The 18591-nt window shown below is 46.2% G+C and overlaps 2 protein-coding genes and 1 long non-coding RNA gene across 4 annotated transcripts in view; 1 reads left to right on the top strand and 2 right to left on the bottom strand.

Annotated features, from left to right (window-relative positions):
* ZNF652 (zinc finger protein 652) overlaps nt 1–3246 on the bottom strand; it is a 37802-nt gene extending 34556 nt beyond the window's left edge. Inside the window, exon 1 of the mRNA XM_035137116.2 lies at nt 3109–3246. The gene's annotated coding sequence lies outside the window, so the exon portion shown is untranslated. The remainder of the gene's footprint in view (nt 1–3108) is intronic.
* LOC118095840 (uncharacterized) lies at nt 47–5407 on the top strand. The gene is made up of 4 exons (XR_009558451.1): nt 47–255; nt 744–783; nt 3140–3385; nt 5294–5407. It is a non-coding gene; the product is annotated as an uncharacterized LOC118095840 (long non-coding RNA).
* Nucleotides 4962–17781, bottom strand: PHB1 (prohibitin 1). Of its 2 annotated transcripts, none has more exons than XM_035137118.2 (7): nt 17726–17781; nt 16593–16722; nt 13218–13379; nt 11737–11879; nt 9705–9821; nt 6926–7021; nt 4962–5997 (listed from the first exon to the last, which is right to left on the bottom strand). In XM_035137118.2, the coding sequence occupies exons 2-7, from the start codon at nt 16678–16680 to the stop codon at nt 5785–5787; spliced, it is 819 nt and encodes a 272-aa protein (XP_034993009.1). In that variant the 5' UTR covers nt 16681–16722; nt 17726–17781; the 3' UTR covers nt 4962–5784. The 2 variants fall into 2 exon arrangements, with proteins under 2 accessions (XP_034993009.1, XP_034993010.1); XM_035137119.2 differs by having other exon boundaries at nt 17655–17746.
* Nucleotides 17782–18591: the final 810 nt, after the last annotated feature.

The raw sequence follows: 18591 nt of genomic DNA, 5'->3' as shown, positions 1-18591 counted from the left end.
CGTCTGAGGAGGACTTCGCGCGAGAACGCGCGGCGGCTTCCCTCCCCACCCCCCTTTTCTCCGTTCGCCGCCCCGCCCCTCGCCCAGCTCGTAACCTGCGCGCGCAATAGGCGCGAGACCCGGCGCGTGCGCCACTTTCTGAAGCGCGGCCGTTCCGTTCCTTTTCTTCCACCCACCCCGCTGGCTTGGACGGCGGCGCGTGCGTGGTAGGAACCAACGACTCCGCGCTCGCGCGCTCTGCTCTCACCGCCTCAGGTGAGACGGGAGGAAGGGGCGGGGCCGAGGGCCAACAAAACAAAACGGTGCGGGAGGGAAGGAGGGAGTTGTCCGCGCATGCGTGCCCAGGGCCAGCTACAAAATTATGCTAGTTTCACTGAAATATATATATGCCAATAGCAAACATAATATCCCGCCATTTCCATGTACAGTAGTTTATCTTTCGTGTCTCTCTCTGTGTCTGTCTGTGTGCATTAAGACCGATCCGGGTTTTTTAGTTTTTTTTTAAAAAAAGTTATTGTTTTATTTTTTATTACAAAAAAAAACAAAACCCGTGTTTCTGTGGAAAGTTTTTAATAAATACTGCAGCTGCTGATGGTGGTTGGAAAGTGTAGGAAGGCACGGAAGTGCTTCAGAGTCCATGCACTGGGAATGCACACTCTTCAGTTAATTTTTGTGAAGGTGTGTCAATGTTTTAGGAATTTTGTTAATAAAATCTATTTATTCTTCGCTGTTTTCCCTTACAGGAACTCAAGGCGGCTTACAGATAAACAAGAACAGCTACCGGTAAAAGCATGGGGAGGGGGGAAGGAATAATTAAAACAACAACAACAAAAACAATAACCATTGTTACAAGTTAAAGTGCTCTCTCTTATCTATTAAAGTCCTTTACATTTCAGAATTAGAGATAAAGTACAGCTATTTGGAATATACACGATGAAGCCAGAAAAGCAGCAGTGGTTGCTACCCGTGAGGAGAAAACAAATCCAATTTATACTTTGGAAATGAATGACAAGAATGCCCATTGCCACTGGAAACAATGGGAGCTATCCGAAGGCCCTTAGGAAATAATGAGCTCTCCAAATGATCTTTTTTATATGACCGCTCCGCGAAAAGAGAGCGCTTGGTTTGTGTGCAGAACCCCCCCCCCCAAGCTTCAGTCTCCAGCCAGGTAACTTTAGGGAAATAATCCTGTCTGCAATTCTGAATAATTACTGTGGGTGAGCATGACTGTGAGCTAGATAGACCACTGTCTTCTGCTCAGTGCAAGGCAGCATCTTAAGCTCCCATAAGAAAGAGCTGCCGTTGTTTCAAGTGGGCATTCTAGTCATTTGTTTTAGTCCAGACATAGGCAAACTCAGCCCTCCAGATGTTTTGGGACTAAAACTCCCATCCCTAGTAACAGGACCAGTAGTCAGGGATGATAAGAGTTGTAGTCCCAAACATCTGGAGGGCCTTTGCCTATGCCTGATTTAGGCTATCCCAACATAAATACCAGGATTGTTAGGGTTAGCAGACCCAGAAACCAAGGGAAAATCAGCTTTGAAAAATACAAGGTATGCAGCATAGGAACAATACTTTATTGAAGGTCGTTGGGTAGTGGTTGACGTCCTTCTACTCTTGTCTTTTATTCTCCCCTTTTATTATTCTTTCCATGAACAGTGAAAGTGTTACCTAAATCAGTGCATTTTTTTAAAAGGTCAAGTCCTCAAATGTAGACCAAAACAACCTCGGCAACCAACAGGTCCAGGGGCATCCAACAATAGACAAAAACTGCTCCATGACATCAGGAACCATCATTACAATTTTGATTTAAGTTATCTTCAGTGGCAGATTACGCATGTGCATAACCCTTGCTGGCTGAATTCCATATGTGGAGACCTTTTGACCGAGTAGACTTTGTGTTGACCTACATATGGCATAACAAAGATATTTGTATATACTTGTTTGATATCTAAGCAGGATTTTATATAATCATTATTATTGCCAGCTTCATCTTTTTAGTGAACAAACTTCCAGTGACTAATAACACAAATATAAAAAAGACAAATGGGTCAGGGCAGGCCATGGGGAAAAGGGGTTGTGTTCTCCCTTCCCGAGCATTTATGGATGTATTCATAGTCAATATGGTGTCGTGGTTAGTGTGTCAGATTAGGATTTAAGAGACTGGTGTACAAATCCCCTTTCATTCATGAAGCTCTTTGGGTAACACTGAGCCAGTCACTGTCAACTGAATTATCTCACAGGTTTTTTTTTTCCAGTCAGAACTTGCCAGAACTCAGTTCCGGCACCTTTCAGGTGGACACCGTTGCCATTATAAGAGAACAGGGGAGGCATTCACGGCGAGTTCTGGCACCTTTTTTTTTCTAGAAGAATATCACTGGTTGTTATGAAGATAAAGTGGAGAGGGGAGAACCACATGTACCACCTTGAGCTCCTTGGAGGAAAAGTGGAATGTACACAATACAGCAAAAATATTTTGGAAATGTTTACCTCTCGTATAATCCCTTTTGCTCTCCCCTGGCCCCCATATTGGTATTGAATACTGTCAACAATAATTAAGTACTATTTTTTTTCCTTACTTGGGATACCTGCCAGAAACCCTGGAGAGCCAGTGCCGTACAGCGTAGATCAGGGTAGCCAATGTGGTACCGTGGGGATTTTGTTGAAATATGATTCCCATCTTCCCTGACCATAGGCCAGTGGTGTCCAAACTTTTTTCAAAGAGGGCCAGATTTGATGAAGTGAAGGGCTGTGGGGACCAACCAAAGTTGTTGACCTTTTTTTTAAGATTGAAGTTGTTGAGCTTTTTCTGATTTTACCCCAAAGTTGTTCGGATTTTTTAAAGTTTTTTTAGGGGTGGAGTAGTTGAGCTTCTTTGAGGATTGAAATTGTTGGGTTTTTTTTAGAATTTTACCCCAGGAAATAAACTGCCACAGGGGCCAGATTAAACCAACCAGCGGGCCGGATTAGGCCCCCGAAATGGACTTTGGGCATGCCTGCCATAGGCCATTCTGGATGGGACTGGCAGGAGTTGAAATCCAATACCCCTGGAGAGCACCATATTGGCTACACCTGAACACTGGACTAGATGGTAAAAGAGTATCTGACCTGGTATACGACTGCTTTCTGTGTTCCCCAGAGGCAAAGAGAGCAGATCATGGTGAGGTTGGTACGCAGACGTTCTCCACCCGCTGCATCCAAAAGCACATTCCAAACTGCCTCCCAGCTTCTACATTTTGCAGGTGAAGAAACGCTCTCACACCACCTGCACATTGGCATGAGAGTGGGACAGTTGCTTCTTGGAAGACAAGTATATGCGGCAACGTATGGCAAGAACTGAAGCTTGGAGCAGCTGCCAAGTGAAACCGCAGGGAGGATATGGAAGGTAGAATATCTGTTGGGATTGCAGCCAGGACGCCTGGGGAGGAAAAATGCCATGAGAAATATTCCGAGGGCTAGGGAGCATCTATGTGGAAAGCAGATTAGGCATCTTCAGCCTCCAGTGCCAACAGGGAAATCACGATCCCGATTAAGATCTGCAGCTGAGGGGCAGGCGTGTCGCTCTGTGTTGGCAAATGGCTGCAGTATGCAAACAGGTGTGGGTTTGTTATGCAGTTTCCTTTCTTTCTCTGCCCAGGTGGCATGTCCTTTCATGTGAAAATTGAGATCAAAGGTGGAGGTGGGGGCACTGTAGGCAGCCAAAAACAGCCTTGTGAAAACAGGCACTGCCAAATTGACCATGCAACACTTTGAACATACGTTTCCACTTACAGGGCAGATTTGAGGGGGCCTTGGGCAAAGTGTGTTTTGGTGAGTCATCTGTCAGTGAGCCCTGGCTGCAATGGCAAAGCAGGGCTGGACAGCTAACTCTAGCAATCACATTAATTTCCCACAATGCCCCAGAGCAATGCTAGGCCCAGGGCATTGTGGGACATTTAAAGAGTGGCTAGATCCAGCTGCTACGTGCTGCTCTGAGTGCCAGCCTAGAATATAACATTGGCCTGTGGCAGGAATCATCTGTTGACTCTGCCAGTGAACAGCACCTAACTGCCCTTGTTCTTAATACTAAACAAACTTCTCAATTTATTGCCTAGCCATGTCTCAAAAAACATTGGGCGCGACATCTTTTTCTTCCAGCGTTCTTAACATATAAGAACTGGGTAAGAGCTGCTTCTGCTCCTCCCATCTCACAGGCCTTTACAACACAGCATGCAAGGTACCATATTTAGCCAACTATGAATATTAGGAGGGTCAAACAATGTTTTTGGAACAGTCTACTCCTGATACAGTGTCCTAATAAACTAATAATAGGGATGTAAATATGTGGGTTGCATCCAATGTTAGTTCTCCTCAGAGCAGACTCACTGAAATGAATGAAGAGGACTAACCTAGGCCCAAATAATTCAAGGGGTTTACTCTGAGAATGCAGTTGGATATAATTTAAAGAAACCTGCTTCTGTGGAAATATAAGGAGACCCATGAACGAAACACATTTCGAAACTTAGCATTAATGTGCATCATTCCCAGAATCTGATTTGCTATGTCCCAGGCATGTGTCAATCACACAATTCAAATGCAGGTCCTGCCCTTTTAACATTCAAATGAACACTAAATTCAGTAACTGGGCGGGGTGCGGGGTGGGTAGCTAATCCTGGCTTTTTTGGCTCACCTTAAACACTGGCGGAACCAGCTGTGAGATTTTATAGACTTTCCCGAGACTACTTGAGTGCAAGACAGTCAACATGACACCTTCCAAATGTTGTAGGACTACAACTGCCACCATCTCCAATCACTGACCATCCTCGCTGAGGGTTAATGGGAGTTGTAGTCCCAATCTGCCAACCACACACAACATTTTTTCGCTAGATTTTCCTCCCCACCTCTGATGGAAAATGCAAATTGTGAAAAGCAAACACAATCATAAATTTTAGGAACACTGTCAACATACTAAATGCAAACCACACAGTTAAGAATGGGCATTTTATTTGTTCATTTATTGAAGGTTGTGGTTAGTACAATTTCTTATTTTTTAGTTTCACTGTTAAAGTGAACATCTTTTAATTAAAGGAGCCTCAGTAACACTCATGAATGCAGCCTATCAGTGGAATAAGTATCCCTCTTAAAGCTGGGCCTTGAGACATGTGGAATAGATGCAAGGTCAGCCATTTTCTGCACATGGTCAGGTACAGGCCACAGAGAAGAGAGAGAGCTGTCCCCAGGAATTGTAATTCCACATATGGGAACATTATAATCTCAGATCTATACAGAACTGAAACTATATCATTCGTTTTAGATCTGCGCTGTTGCAGTCTGAAGCATTACTGCAGAACCAGACATTCGGAAGAAGACAACCAGGAAGAGGAGCTGATATGCTACCTGTATGATGCTAGATCTGGCAGGAAAGAAGGTGGGGCAAAAAAAAAACCAAACCCTTCTCTTTTCCATAAACAGCAGCAAACCAAAGTTGGCCTAGTTCCGATTACACAGACCGCAGCGGAAAACAAGCTGCTATGGCAAGGTCTTACCAAAACAAAAGGCTTTCCCAGTGGACAAAAACAAACACTCTCCACTCCTTTACAGCTTTTATTCCAAGCACTGATCTGCTAAAAATTATATTCTAGAGTGGGATTTTGATCTAATTAATGTGATCAAAATCTAATTTGATTTCATGCTGTTATCTGTCAACCCCCAAATGGGGAAATCTCAGTGATTATATACTCTCATCTGTTAAGTTTCAAGGGAATAGTAGAAAAAAAAACATGGGGATGGGGAGAGTCAGGACACTCATTGTGGTAGCTGGAGCAACACGGACTGTCCTGAGGGCAGGTAGGTGATGTTGCGGGAGCGCGAGAGCTGGTAAGCGATGTCTTCGGCCGCCTCAAGTTTGCGCAGCTCAATGAGGCCGTCGCCCACTGAAGACAGTGATGTGGCGATGAGCTCAGCTGCCTTTGAATCCCCCTCAGCTGAGATTATAGCGGCTTTCTTTTGCTGCTCTGCCTGTGAAGAGGACCGGGTTGGGGCGGGGAGAGGGAGAGAAGATACAGACAGTGAACTTTGGTCAAAGGACAGTGCTGATAAACAGGTCATGTGCCCCTAATAATAATGAACTCGGGCGACGCATGCCGACAGAATGGTAACCAAAAACAGGCACCCGAGGAAACGAGAGTAGCAGCAGTTATCTGCAGACTTGCATGCACAGATACACTCAATGATGGCTCAGAAGCGTCAAGCGAGTCACCATCTTTCACAGCCCAGCCTATTTTACGGGACAGCCAACAAGATAAATGAAAAGGGCCAGTTTAGGTGGCTTCAAAAAACGAGTTAAGACAAATTCATGGAGTCTTCCAAGGCTTCAATCCAAGCCCAATTGAGTTCGGTAGGACTTCGTTTTGAGTAAACATGCTTAGGATCGCGCTGTTACAGTGGCTATGGGTCACGCCAGGTACAAGCAGCCTCCAGATTTCAAGAGGCAGTTCCTCTCGCTGAGGAGCAAAAACAGGATATGGCTGTTGCTTTCTTTTGCTTGTAGGTTTCCCAGAGAACATCTGGCTGGTACTGCAGAAAACAGGATGCTGGACAAAGTATGCCTCTGGTCTGATCCTAGCGGATTCTGATGTCTCTTATGCATGGGTGGGGAACCTGCAGCCCTCCAGATCCTTTTTCACTCCCAACTCTCATCAGCTCCAGACAATGGCCAGGCTTGATGACATTTGTAGTCCAACAACATCTGGAGGGCCACAGATTCCCCCAAAGTTGCTCTAAAGCATTTGCAACACAGGAAACAGTGCATTGGAAGGGATGGATTCTGTTGAACATGAAGCAAGTGGAACACTGAATGAGGCAAAAAAACCCCCCACCTCAGTTGTTGCATTGGCAAGAAACAATGACAGAAGTTGAGGCCAGCTGGCAAGCTCAATGTCCTCACCTTTTCCACGATGAATCTGGCTCGCTCTGCTTCTTGCTGTGCGACTTGCTTCATTTCTACTGCCTCCGTGAACTCCTTTCCGAATGTCAGATGTGTCTAAGAGGGAAGAATAAACGCATGTGCTCAAAAAACATTTCTTTACTGTCTTACTTCCAAACAAATTCCCTGGGCAAGAGCTGTACAAGAGGACAGAGGCTTAATTGAAAACAACAACACAAAGTAATTACAAAGACGACCAAGGGATTATACAAACTAAAAATGCCTAGGTAAATAAAAATATGACTTAACCTGGTGCTGAAAAGATTGTAAAGTAGGCACCAAATTTGGAGAAACGTGATCAGTTCCAAAAGGAGGTAAGGTGTACAGCTTGTATGCAGGTTCCATTTAAGCATCACTGGCTTAACGTATGTACTGCATTGGCTGCTGTTTTTTTTTTTATAAAAAAAATTGATTAGGTTAGCAACATCTACAGACTTGGTACTTTACAAACAGGTTTGACAGGTCTCTGCTGCCCCAAAAGACTTACAGTCTAGAAAAGAAAAAAAAAACACACAGAGGCAAACAACATAAGGAAAACAACAGAGGAAGGTGGGGTGATGAAGGGGGCGGGAAAGTAAATTAGGGGAAGAATATGTGATTATTTCAGTTATATATGCACTTTCAGTTAGCTATATTAGGGTACTGGGATTAAGAGGCTGTTCCAAAGTAGGAATGGTCACTCTAGGTGTTGCTGGACCCATCAACTTCATCAGCCCGACCCTAATGGAAAGCCAGCCTTATCAATGACTGCGATGCAATTCAATCAATAACATTTTTTTCTATTGGATGCTGTGTGTATTTCTCCCTGTTCTATTTGCTATTCGATGTTGCACGTTGTTTAAGCAATCTTGTTAAATTTATAGTACTGAAATACAGGGGGGTGGGGGGGTTGTATGTTGTGTTATATATATATATATATATATATATATATATATATATATGCTTTGCTATTGCAGCATTTGTTAGAAATGCACGCCTGTTTCTTTGATGTAAGTGGTTTTGAGCATTATATTTTAGTGGGAAAGTGGCATACAAATAAAACAGTTCTTCAGTACTGTATATTATTCACAACTTTTCCCTCTTCTCCTTTTCTTGGAATCGTAGGACTACTGTATCCCTGTTGTTGGTGGCTGGCTGAGTTATTGCATTCTTATGGGCAAACAGCACTGCAAAGCCAGAGAAATAGAGTATACCAGAGCTTTCCAAACTTTTCATGTTGGTGGCACACTTTTTAGACATGCATCATTTCGTGACACAGTAATTCAGTTTTACTAGCAAACAGGAGGTTAAACTAACCCCTTTCCAGCCCCGGGAGGAGAATGGGGAGTGTTTGCGTGAAACACCTACACACTGCAGCTGACACACTAACGTGTTGCGACACAGTTTGGAAAGCTCTGTTCTAGAATCTCGACTTCTAAGAACTACCGGTGAAATGTTGCCCTTCCTCCACATTGTTGGAAAGAGAGATCTGGCTCTCAATTGTCAAGGTTCCTAAGCATTTGGTGATAACAGCTTTGGAGTTTTGACAGAGATGCCACCGAGGGACTTGAGAATTTTGCGATGCTTTTGTTGGAACCTCGAGAGCCTCCCAAACCTCTCACTGCATCCAGCAGAGGGAGCCCCCAAGCTTGCTCACTTCTCCCAATTGTACTTTGGGCATCCCTTTGATAGGGAACCCGTGGCCTGTCAGATAGTTAGACTCCTACTCCCATCAGCCCCTAGCAGCACTGCAAATGGTTGGGTATGATGGGAACTGCAGTCCAACAACATCTGAAGGCCCATAGGCCCACTTTAAGGATCAAAACACAACTTCAGCCTGAATTATGCAAACCAGCTGCAGTAGCTGACCAAATTTGCAATCGGGACCTTACTATTGGTTTGCAGTATTGGAAGGGCTAACCATGGCCTCAAGGTTTGCATGTCCGGCAGGTGAAAAACAAAATCACCAACCTATTTAACTTTGGAGAAAATAAGACACGAACCTAACAGCTTCTGAATAAACACATATTCTTTTCAGCACAAAGTATTCCCCCGATCCAAATCTTCTGCTTGCTCTACCCTGAACTTTTTTTCACTGCAGATTTTGTGGTGCAGAGAATGGAATTTGAAGAGTCCAGTCCCTAAAGTCAGAGATGGGAAGCCTGTGATACTCCAGAACAGGCATAGGCATGTGAGGAGACCCAGAGCTTACAGGGTTAATAGTTCTGTGGAAATGACCTCCTGTCACTGGGGTGTGTTCACAGGCGGGATGCTTCATTATGTGAACAGTTTCTTTTACTTTCATTTTTGGCCATGAACGGAGAGTCGTGAACGTCGCTCTTTCCTGGCTGATTTATTGTTTTGCTGCTGTACATTAAAGCTTCTTAGAATAGAAGAAGTTGTGTCTGAGAGATTTACTGCCGTGCTGATAACTCCTTACACACATGCGCTTTGCTGCTGCTGAAGCCGGGAAGAAGCAGAGAGGCGTCGCAGAGTTGCACAACTGGAAGCGTACTGGACGCCACTGCTGTTCCCGGAACTGTTCTTCCAACAGGGAAGATGGCCTGGGATGATGGGAGTTGTAGTCCCAAAACATCCGGAGGACCAAGTTTGCCAATGCCTGCTCCAAAATTTGCTGGATTACAACCAGTGACTACTAGCCATGCTGGCTGGGGATGATAAGGAGCTGGAGTTCAGCGCAGTTTAGAGGGCCACAACCCCCCTGTCCCTGCTGTAAACCAAACTAGAAGGTAGCTCTTACCAAGGAAACATCATCTAGGATGAGGCCAAAGGTTGCTGCTCTTTCCGTGAGGTCTTCGCTCACTTGCCTGGAAACGAGTTCTCTCTGCGTGATCAACTCACCAGCATCAAAGCGAGCCTAAAAAGGAGACATGCAACGATAAATGCAGAAGTAAACCAAAGAGCTTTCGTTAAAGCTGAGAGTCCTTGTTACAACATAAGCCTAAGGAGCCTGCAAGGGACACTGCTGGATGTGGATTGTCAGGTCAGCATCCTCTGATCCAGGCAAATGCATGAACACACCTTCCCCGCTCTTTCCCTCCATTACTCAGACATCCAATACCACTTTAGTTAAGGTAAAAAAAAAGGTACCGTGTTTCTCATATTATAAGACACGTCTTATATTTATTTTTTCCTCAAAAACACACACTATGGCTTATTTTCAGGGGATGTCTTATTTTTTTCCTCCTCCTCCTGCCGCGAACGGCATTGCTGCTGCGCCTATCACTATGTCTTATTTTCGGGGTATGGCTTATATTCCTTGAATGCTTAAAAATCCTGCTATGGCTTATTTTATGGGTATGTCTTAAAATATGAGAAACAGGGTAAAGGACCCCTGGACGGTTAAGTCCAGACTATGGTGTTGCAGCGCTCATCTTGCTTTCAGGCCGAGGGAGCCGGCGTTTGTCCACAGACAGCTTTCTGGGTCCTGTGGCCAGCAGGACTAAACAGCTTCTGACGCAATGCAACACTGTGACTGAAGCCAGAGTGCATGGAAACGCCTTCCCGCCACACTGGTACCTATTTATCTACTTGAACTGCCATGCTTTTGAACTGCTAGGTTGGCAGGAGCCGGGCCAGAGCAATGGGAGCTCACCCCGTCGCGCGAATTCAAACCACCGACCTTCTGATCGGCAAGCCCAAGAGGCTCAGTGCCACCTGCGTCCCTTTACCACTTTAGTTAGCACTGAGCTAGACATGACACTGCTATTGAATCATTAAAAAGAAAAGCAGTGAGAAGAGGCGATCTATATCAGGACTGCAGCAGTGGCACAGGGTAAAAGCCCTCCTGCCCACATCAGGTCTGGATCAGGCCAGCCACACCTGCCATTTATTATTTTAATTATTATTATTATTAGAATTTATATACCACCCTATACCCGGAGGTCTCAGGGCGCTTTAACCCTCTCATATCTAGCTTGGCCCTTGGTTAGTATTCAAAAGGATCAATCCTAATGGAAAACTATGTGACCCAAAGTGTGCTGCTGGTCTCTGTGTACCCCTTAAGATCTCTCTTTCCTTTGGCTTTGTACTACAACTGCTCCCCTTTTCCTTCCTTCAAAGGATGAGAAAAGAGGAACACAAGGCCCAATGACAGGGGAGGGGAAGCTGAAGCCCTCCAGCTGTTGTGGGACTCCAACTCCCATAAGCCCCTGCATGAAAAGAGGAATTCCCTGTTTTAATGTTTAATAGATTATTGTATTTTAGTGTTTTGTTGGAAGCTGCCCAGAGTGGCTGGGGAAGCCCAGCCAGATGGGCGGGGTATAAATAATAAATCTATATAAATAAAATGTAAATGTCCGTTTGTACATGACCAGAAAGCTCCGAAAGTTCTTGACCAATTGGTTTGAAATTTTGACACAATGTTGCATTCCAATATGGGAGTGTTTGTATATTCTTAGATTATATAGATGTCACACCTGTCACAGGTAAAAACATGTTTTGTGTAAAAATAGCGCCATCTGTTGGACATCAAAGCAACAGGCATAAAAATAGCGCCATCTGTTGGACGTCAAAGGAACAGACGCTATAGTACATTCTTTACTCCCAGGACGCCGCGGGGAATGCAGTGGCGTCGTTTCGATGCGAGCGCGCAGATGGTGCTGGGAGCGGGTGATGTCACGCGCCGGGGGAAACAGAGAGAGGGGTGTCATCATGTCATACCACTGTCCTGGGAAACGGGGGTCCTGACGGAGCCACAGCAAAGCGTGGCTGGGTACAGCTAGTTATTATTATAATTATTGTAATATCACCAGCTGTTCCTTGGCCCTTACCACCACAGATTTGAGGATCTCAGTTGTGATGGAAGGCAGCACTCGCTCATCGTAATCCTCGCCGATTGTGGTAAAAATCCGGGGAAGCTGCATTGTCACCGGCCTGAACAAGATCCTTAGTGTGATGTTCACGTTCTGTAGATCTACCGGGGGAGGGAGGCAGGGAGAGGGTCAGAGCAGGAACAAGTCTCAGCAAGTGCTAAAGGTCAAAAATGTTAAGTTGGATTGGCGGCGGCGGCACAAATTCCACCACTACTGCTTTAGGGGTTCGCAGGTGGGACCTGCAACAAAATGTTGCCGGCATCGAGTGCTGCTGTGCAGGATTCCGGACAGTCAACTTCACCCCCCACTCCCAGCTTTCAGTTCCTGGCCCCTCCCAAAAGCAACAGCTGGCCAGTGTCCAATATCCTGCTCAGAACACTCACTGCTCCACGAGCTCTTGGGAAGAGAGGATTCTAAAGGTTTTATGTACTTCTGCAAAACTTGGGGTTCCCCACCAACTTGCCAATGCCACCCCCACTTTGGATACATTAGCAGCAGCACTGAGATGTCTATGACTGTTGTCAGCATCCGTCCGTCTTGAGAGACAATGGAGTGCGCCTCCGGGGGGGGGGGGGTGAAGTCAAACCGCTGTGTCAGCAGCACCAAAGTGAGCTCCCTGGTGTACAAGCCAGGGCATGGCGTGGAGAGTTCCTGGGCTGCCCAGATGATGCGGTCCAAAGGAAAGCGGAACAATATGTGTGGCACCAGTTTGGCTGCAGGAGTTGCTGGAAGGAGCAGTACAAGGTACCATTCAACCGTCTTGGGGACTCCACTCCAAATTTGTGTAGGGTTAACTCCTTAGCCTTTTCTTCTCCTGAAGATGTCTCGCAAAGGCAGCGGAGGTTTAAGATCAGGGTTTTCCTTTTCCTAGATGGGCTGCCTACCGAGACTGACAAGCCCCATCTGCCCCTCAATTCCCTCTACAGCACGTGCAGAAAGTGCCCTCTCGGTTGTTGGATCCACTATTGGTTTTGTTTGCTCAATCTGCCGGAGTTTGTCTTCACATGCAGGGGAAGTCCCTAACTCCCCGAGGGTTTGAGACCCACTGACCACCCTCACCTGGTTCAGCTGGCCAGTCGAAGCCATTCCCTGGGGGTGGCTGCTATTGCATGTTGGCATCTTCTAGGAGTCCTGGGTGAGAGCTGGGTGCAAGGTGGGGACCAAAGGTGGACAAACCACCCCAGAAGGAGTATGACGTGTCCCCTACCAGAGGTATTACCCCTCCCCTAACACCCCACACACCCCTTGCTATGACTACGTGCAACATTATGGGAAATGACATATTCAAATGGATGTGCTTCTTTCTCAATTTTAAAGCAGCCTTTATAGCTGCTGCTAAACAAAAATGATGCATTTGGGGTCAGAAGCGGGTATGTAGTTAGGGCGGCTTCCAACTCCTTAGTACAGAGGGGAAAGAACTGCATCCACCCACTGCTCACCTTTGCTGCCAGTGATTACTGGAACGTTACGCGGGCGAGAGCGGCAGTCGAAGATGATCGGCTTCTGTACCCAGGGAATGAGAAAATGGGTCCCTTCTCCCACCACTATGTCCTGGACGCCTCGGAATCGGTCAAAGATGACAGCCCTGTGGCCTGCGTCAACTAGAAAAGAGAGAAACAGCCCAGCGACATCACACTCAAAACACAAAGAAGAAATATTGAATGATTATGTGACGATTGCTATGCCCAGATTCTAGGTAAACCCGGATTCATTTACACGTTCTTCTGGACGTTTTATTATTATTTTTTGGGGGGGAGCACATGACACAGGTGAGTGGGGCCAGAGGCAAAACTAGGAAGATCAAGAAATGCGAATTTTACATTTGCACCATCCACACTCCTGAAAAACCAGGAAAAAAACCATTAAGAAAAATCAGCTGAACAGCACATGTTCAAATCCCCCAAAACTTACTAATACCGTGTTTCTCCCATTTTAAGACGTGCCTATAAAATCAGCCAGGGCACGATTTTCTAGAGGCAAAAAAATATAAGACATACCCTGAAAATAAGCCACACCCATGAGCTGTGCGGGGCGAGACCGCCAAGCGCTCCAGCCAGCCAGCGGGACCAAGCACGACGGCCGCGGCAGGAGGAGGCGGCGGCGGCCTGCCGGGTCGGTGCCCAGCAGCGCTGCGCGGAGCGCCCCAAGCCTCCTGCCCTGTTGCTGCTGCTGGCTCCAGGAGGCTTGGGGAGCTCTGCGTGGCGCTGCTGCGCGCCGACCCGGCAGGCTGCCTCCAGGAGCCAGCATCAGCGAGTCCGAGGATCTCGCTGGCTTCCTCCGTCCCCTTGATTTCTGGGTTGAAGAGTTGGTTTGGAGAGGCGGACGGCAGAGTGAGTGAGTGTGTGTGTGTGTGTGTGTGAGAGAGAGAGAGAGAGAGAGAGAGAGAGAGAGAAAGAGGAGGAGGAGGAGAAAACAAGCCCTCCCTTGCTGGTCAGGGGGTGGGAGAAAGGTCCCAGATTTTCAAGGTTCCCCCTCCTCCCTCTGCGATTTTAATGGGTGTTTGGCTGCGGCGGCGGCATCCCCAGTCTGCCGATGTAAACAAGAGGGGAAGAGCGAGAGCTGTGGAATGCCATCCTGCAATGTTGAAATTGCCATTGTATTTTCCGCTCCCTGCTCTGTTGCCTCGCTCGCTTTCTCACCTCCGCAAACCTCCCCCGCCCCGTCCTTCTTTCTTCCTCCCCCTCCCCTTTTCAGCGATCCTCTTTTCCTCCCTGCCCCCCCACCTGCACTCCGATGTCTGATTAAACGAGAAGGAAGTTTGGGAGTGGAGGCTGCGAAGCTCTCCCTTTAAGAGGCAGCCTGCAATGACGAATTGTAGAAATTGCCTTTGCAGGCTGCCTCTTAAAGGGAGAGCTTCACTCCCATACTTCCTTCTCATTTAATCAGACACCGGAGCCCGGGTGAGCGAGGCAACAGAGCAGGGAGGGGACGTTTGTTCAAGCAGGGCGGGGAGGAAACCCACCCGATCACTTCTTGGAGTGGTTTAAAGCCACAGCGTCCCCTGGTAAAAGGCTGAGATTTCTTCAACAGCCCTGTTTACCTGCTACAGCCTTTCGCCTTCTTCCCCCAGTCTTCCCCCAGTGTATTTTAAGACACCCCTTGAAAATAAGCCATATGCGGTATTTTCTTGAGTAAAATAAATATAAGACGTGTCTTAAAATAGGAGAAACACGGTACATCCCCCCTACCCCCAATTTGTCCCACTCCCTTGGTGGACTGGCCTTTTTCCTCCACCTCACTGCTGCATTCTTGAAAGGACACTATATTAAAGAATACAAATGGGCCTGAAGAATGGAAGCCCTTTTCGGATTATTTGAAGAAAGTTTACAACATGAAGAATCCGGGAACAGATTTCGAGTTATGAGCAAAAGAAAGGATTAGAAACTATTGTGCTAGGAGGACTATGATAAAAAGAGCGTGGATAGGGTGCAGCAAAGGGGGTGATCAGGAAAACATAATGGAAAATAGATTGGGAAGTCAAAAACAGAAAAGAAATGTCTTTTTAAAGGTATTGGAATTTTATGTGTAAAATTTCAGAAATTTAATACACACACACACACACACTACAAATGGGCCAAACAGGTCCTGCAACATGTTGTTTTGTGGAGTGTTTGATTTAGAGTACCACCAGCTATGCCCCCTTCCAAGGTATGTCATTCCATTCACCAAGGACCAAGCCATCAACATTCTATGCGCATTGAGCATGCTCAGTCTTCCAATATATTTTTGTACTTCTGCAGGCCTTGGAGTTTCTCCAAGCCACCCTTGTGTGTGGAACGTGCCATTTTGGCAAGATAAAGGCTGGTGCTCAGAGAATGAATTTCCCATTAGTAAATAGGATTAAATAAGCACATTTCTCCTCTTCCCCACTACAAAATTACACAACAAAGTGAAGGCAACTGCACTGCACTAAGTTGAATGAACTCAATGGCTACCGAAGGGCAACTGATCCACAAGAAAGATAGGAAATTAGGCTTATTGTAGCCAAAGCATTTGAGACTGTCTCCTATCACACCAGTAGACCAGGGGTAGCCAATGTGGTGGTTCCTTTCTAGATATTTCTGGACTACAACACCATCAGCCCTGGCCATTCCCTCTGTTGGCTGGGGCTGACGGGAGCCAGAATCTAACAATAACTGGAGGGCGCCATTTTAGCTACCACGGCTGTAGACCATATTCAGGAGAAATACCGTATCTGTATATTCACTGCTGTGCTTTGTTTTTATTTTCCAACTGCAGCACCTATAGAGGTGAGGCTACAGACCCTCATATTTTCTCTAAAAATCACTGCTACAGGTGAAACTCAGAAAATTAGAATATTGTCAAAAAGTGCATTTATTTCAGCAAAGCAACTTTTTATTTTTTATTTTTCTTTTAATTTTTACAAATGCTTTCTTTTGGAAATTCCACAGTAATAAAACAAATAGTTACAATAATACAAAAATAAACATCGCTATTACATTTCATTAATTACATTCCATTTATAATTGACCTGCCTAACGACAAATTACAATTACAACAAATAAAGGCTTGACATATCTTGCTTTGCATGTCATGCATCTATCTCATATATTGGTTTCACCTTTTAAGTTGCATTACTAAAATAAAAGCACTTTTCAACGATATTCTAATTTTCTGAGTTTCACCTGTACATAGCCTGTGGGAAAGGATACGATTCTGTAGACTCCCATCTTATTCCACTGGAAAATCGTGAAAGGATGTGGTTTGTTTTGGGCTCTCCTGAAGAATTCCAGATAAACAAAAATAGTCAGTCATGCAACAGCTCAGTGCTATGGAAGAAAAGGCCTCCTCACCGTTATAAAGAGCAGAGTTGACGACCCCGCCGGCAACTGCCAGCCCCAGGCCGATTTTGCCGATTGTCTCAAAGATCTTGGTAGCCATTGGTGTCAGCTCAAATCCACCTCCTGTGTTGCTGGGTCACACCTACTCAAACATAAAGGAAAGATGCAGCAGCATTAGACATCTGTCAGCGAAACAGCTTCCCAAAAGATACCATTGCAGGGGGTTGGACTTGATGACCACAAGGGTACCTTCCATCTCCCCAATCCTATGATTCTAAGGCTCCCCCTACAACTTGCAGTGCACTCCAAGGCACCTGGCACACAGTTTAAACAGAAGCTTCCTGTGCTCCTTTTTCTACACCCGTCTCTCACCTCAACCTCTTATTTTCCCCTTCTCAGGGACCACTGCCTTTCCCAGCCTTGCATTACCCGCCTCCTTCTCCCCCCCCACCCCCCGCCCTCTCTCACCATCACTATATTCGACTGCTGCTTACTTTTTAATCTTACCAATCAAGAGAGCTCTGCTGCTATACAGCATGAGATCATTAATCTCAGGGTTGTGGGTTCGAGACCCACGTTGGGCAAAAGTTTCCTGCACTGCAGGGGTTGGACTGCATGATGCTCTACAATTCTGTGACAAATACTGCACATCCTTTCCCTGCTCAAAACTGCAAAAAGAATGCAGGGCAGGGGAATTGCCGCCTTCCACTTAACTTTAGGCAAAAGCATTCCTTTTCTCCCAGGCCTAATTAAACAACCTAGGGCCTTTTTAACTGTGTGTGTCTGGGGAGGGTGTGTGTGAATTATTTTTATTTTTTAAATTATGCTATACATTTTCGGGTTTTTATATTGTAAAACCTGTGATCTTCGGGGGAAGGGCGGTATAGAAATATAATAATAATAATAATAATAATAATAATAATAATAATAATAACATCCTCAGCCCCTTTCTCCCTTTCCTACTCTACCTCGTTACTGTCTGCCACTAATTAACCTCCACGCTCTCCCAGCTCCGTTTCCCTATCTTCCCCTCCCTTTCTCTTTCTTTTCTGCAGCCGCTTGCGAGCCAAGCACCGTTTGCAAACCCTCCCGGGCGCGAAGGGCGCAGCAGCCAAGGCCCTTCGGCTCCCTCGCTCGACTCTCACCTCGCAGCGCTGACCTCCGCGTGAATGCCCAGCCGAGCCACCTGGTCCTTGTCGCTCGAGGCATGACGCGAAACCCGCGCGACCGCGGAGCGTCCCGCAATTGGTTCCCGCCTAAAAGGGCCGCGACGCCTGACGGGATTGGTAGTTCCCTAGCCCACCCGCTGCGCCGTTCGCAGGGCGCTTAACTTAACGGCAGGGCCGTCCCTTGGAAGGCGTGAGAACTACAGCTCCCGAAGGGCACCGCAGCACCAGAGCCTCCTTCTTTCGCCTTTGGGGCCACGCAAGGGGATCCTGGGAGTTGTTGTCCGCCGTATTTGGTGCTCGTTTCCACCTGTAAGCACCCAGGGCAGGAGTCAGCGGTGCCAGTGGGGGAGGGGAGGGGGGAACAAGCGCCCCCTCCCAAATATGGAGCTTCTTCACCCCCACCCCACCCATTGCTGGACACCTGTCATTCTCATATATTGTAGTTGTTGTTGTTGTCGTCGTCATCATCATTTGTCATTTCTCATCATAATTTTTAATTGCATTTTCAACAATTTATCTCTCTCTCTCACACACACACTTCAATACACAACAAACTTGACATTGCTTGACTTCCCGCCCCATTTTCCACTGTTTTTGAAATTTCTTCCCCTCTGCTGTTCATTGCATTCCATTTCTTATACCAACACATCCATAATTCCTTCTGGTTGATCATGATTCAAATCCTCTTCACAAGTACATCAAACTATATAATATCTTCCTAAATACAGTAGTCTGAAAAGGGCTTCCATTCTTCAAAAACAAACAAACAAACAAAATCCCCACCACTATCATTGTTATAGAGTTTCTTATTTTGGCTGTTAACTTTGCTGATTCTACCTTAC

The sequence above is a fragment of the Zootoca vivipara genome, chromosome 13 (assembly GCF_963506605.1).
Source record: "Zootoca vivipara chromosome 13, rZooViv1.1, whole genome shotgun sequence".
NCBI lineage: Eukaryota > Metazoa > Chordata > Lepidosauria > Squamata > Lacertidae > Zootoca > Zootoca vivipara.
The sequence above is the reverse complement of the archived record's forward strand: the minus strand, read 5'-3'. Positions and strand labels throughout refer to the sequence as shown.

Excerpts from the sequence above, each read along its gene's own strand:
- PHB1 (XM_035137118.2), bottom strand. The coding sequence starts at position 16,680 with ATGGCTACCAAGATCTTTGAGACAATCGGCAAAATCGGCCTGGGGCTG. Across the intron at positions 11,880-13,217 it reads AGTAATCACTGGCAGCAAAG|ATCTACAGAACGTGAACATC; the intron begins GTGAGCAGTGGG and ends CTCCCCCGGTAG. Across the intron at positions 9,822-11,736 it reads AGATCCTCAAATCTGTGGTG|GCTCGCTTTGATGCTGGTGA; the intron begins GTAAGGGCCAAG and ends TCTCCTTTTTAG.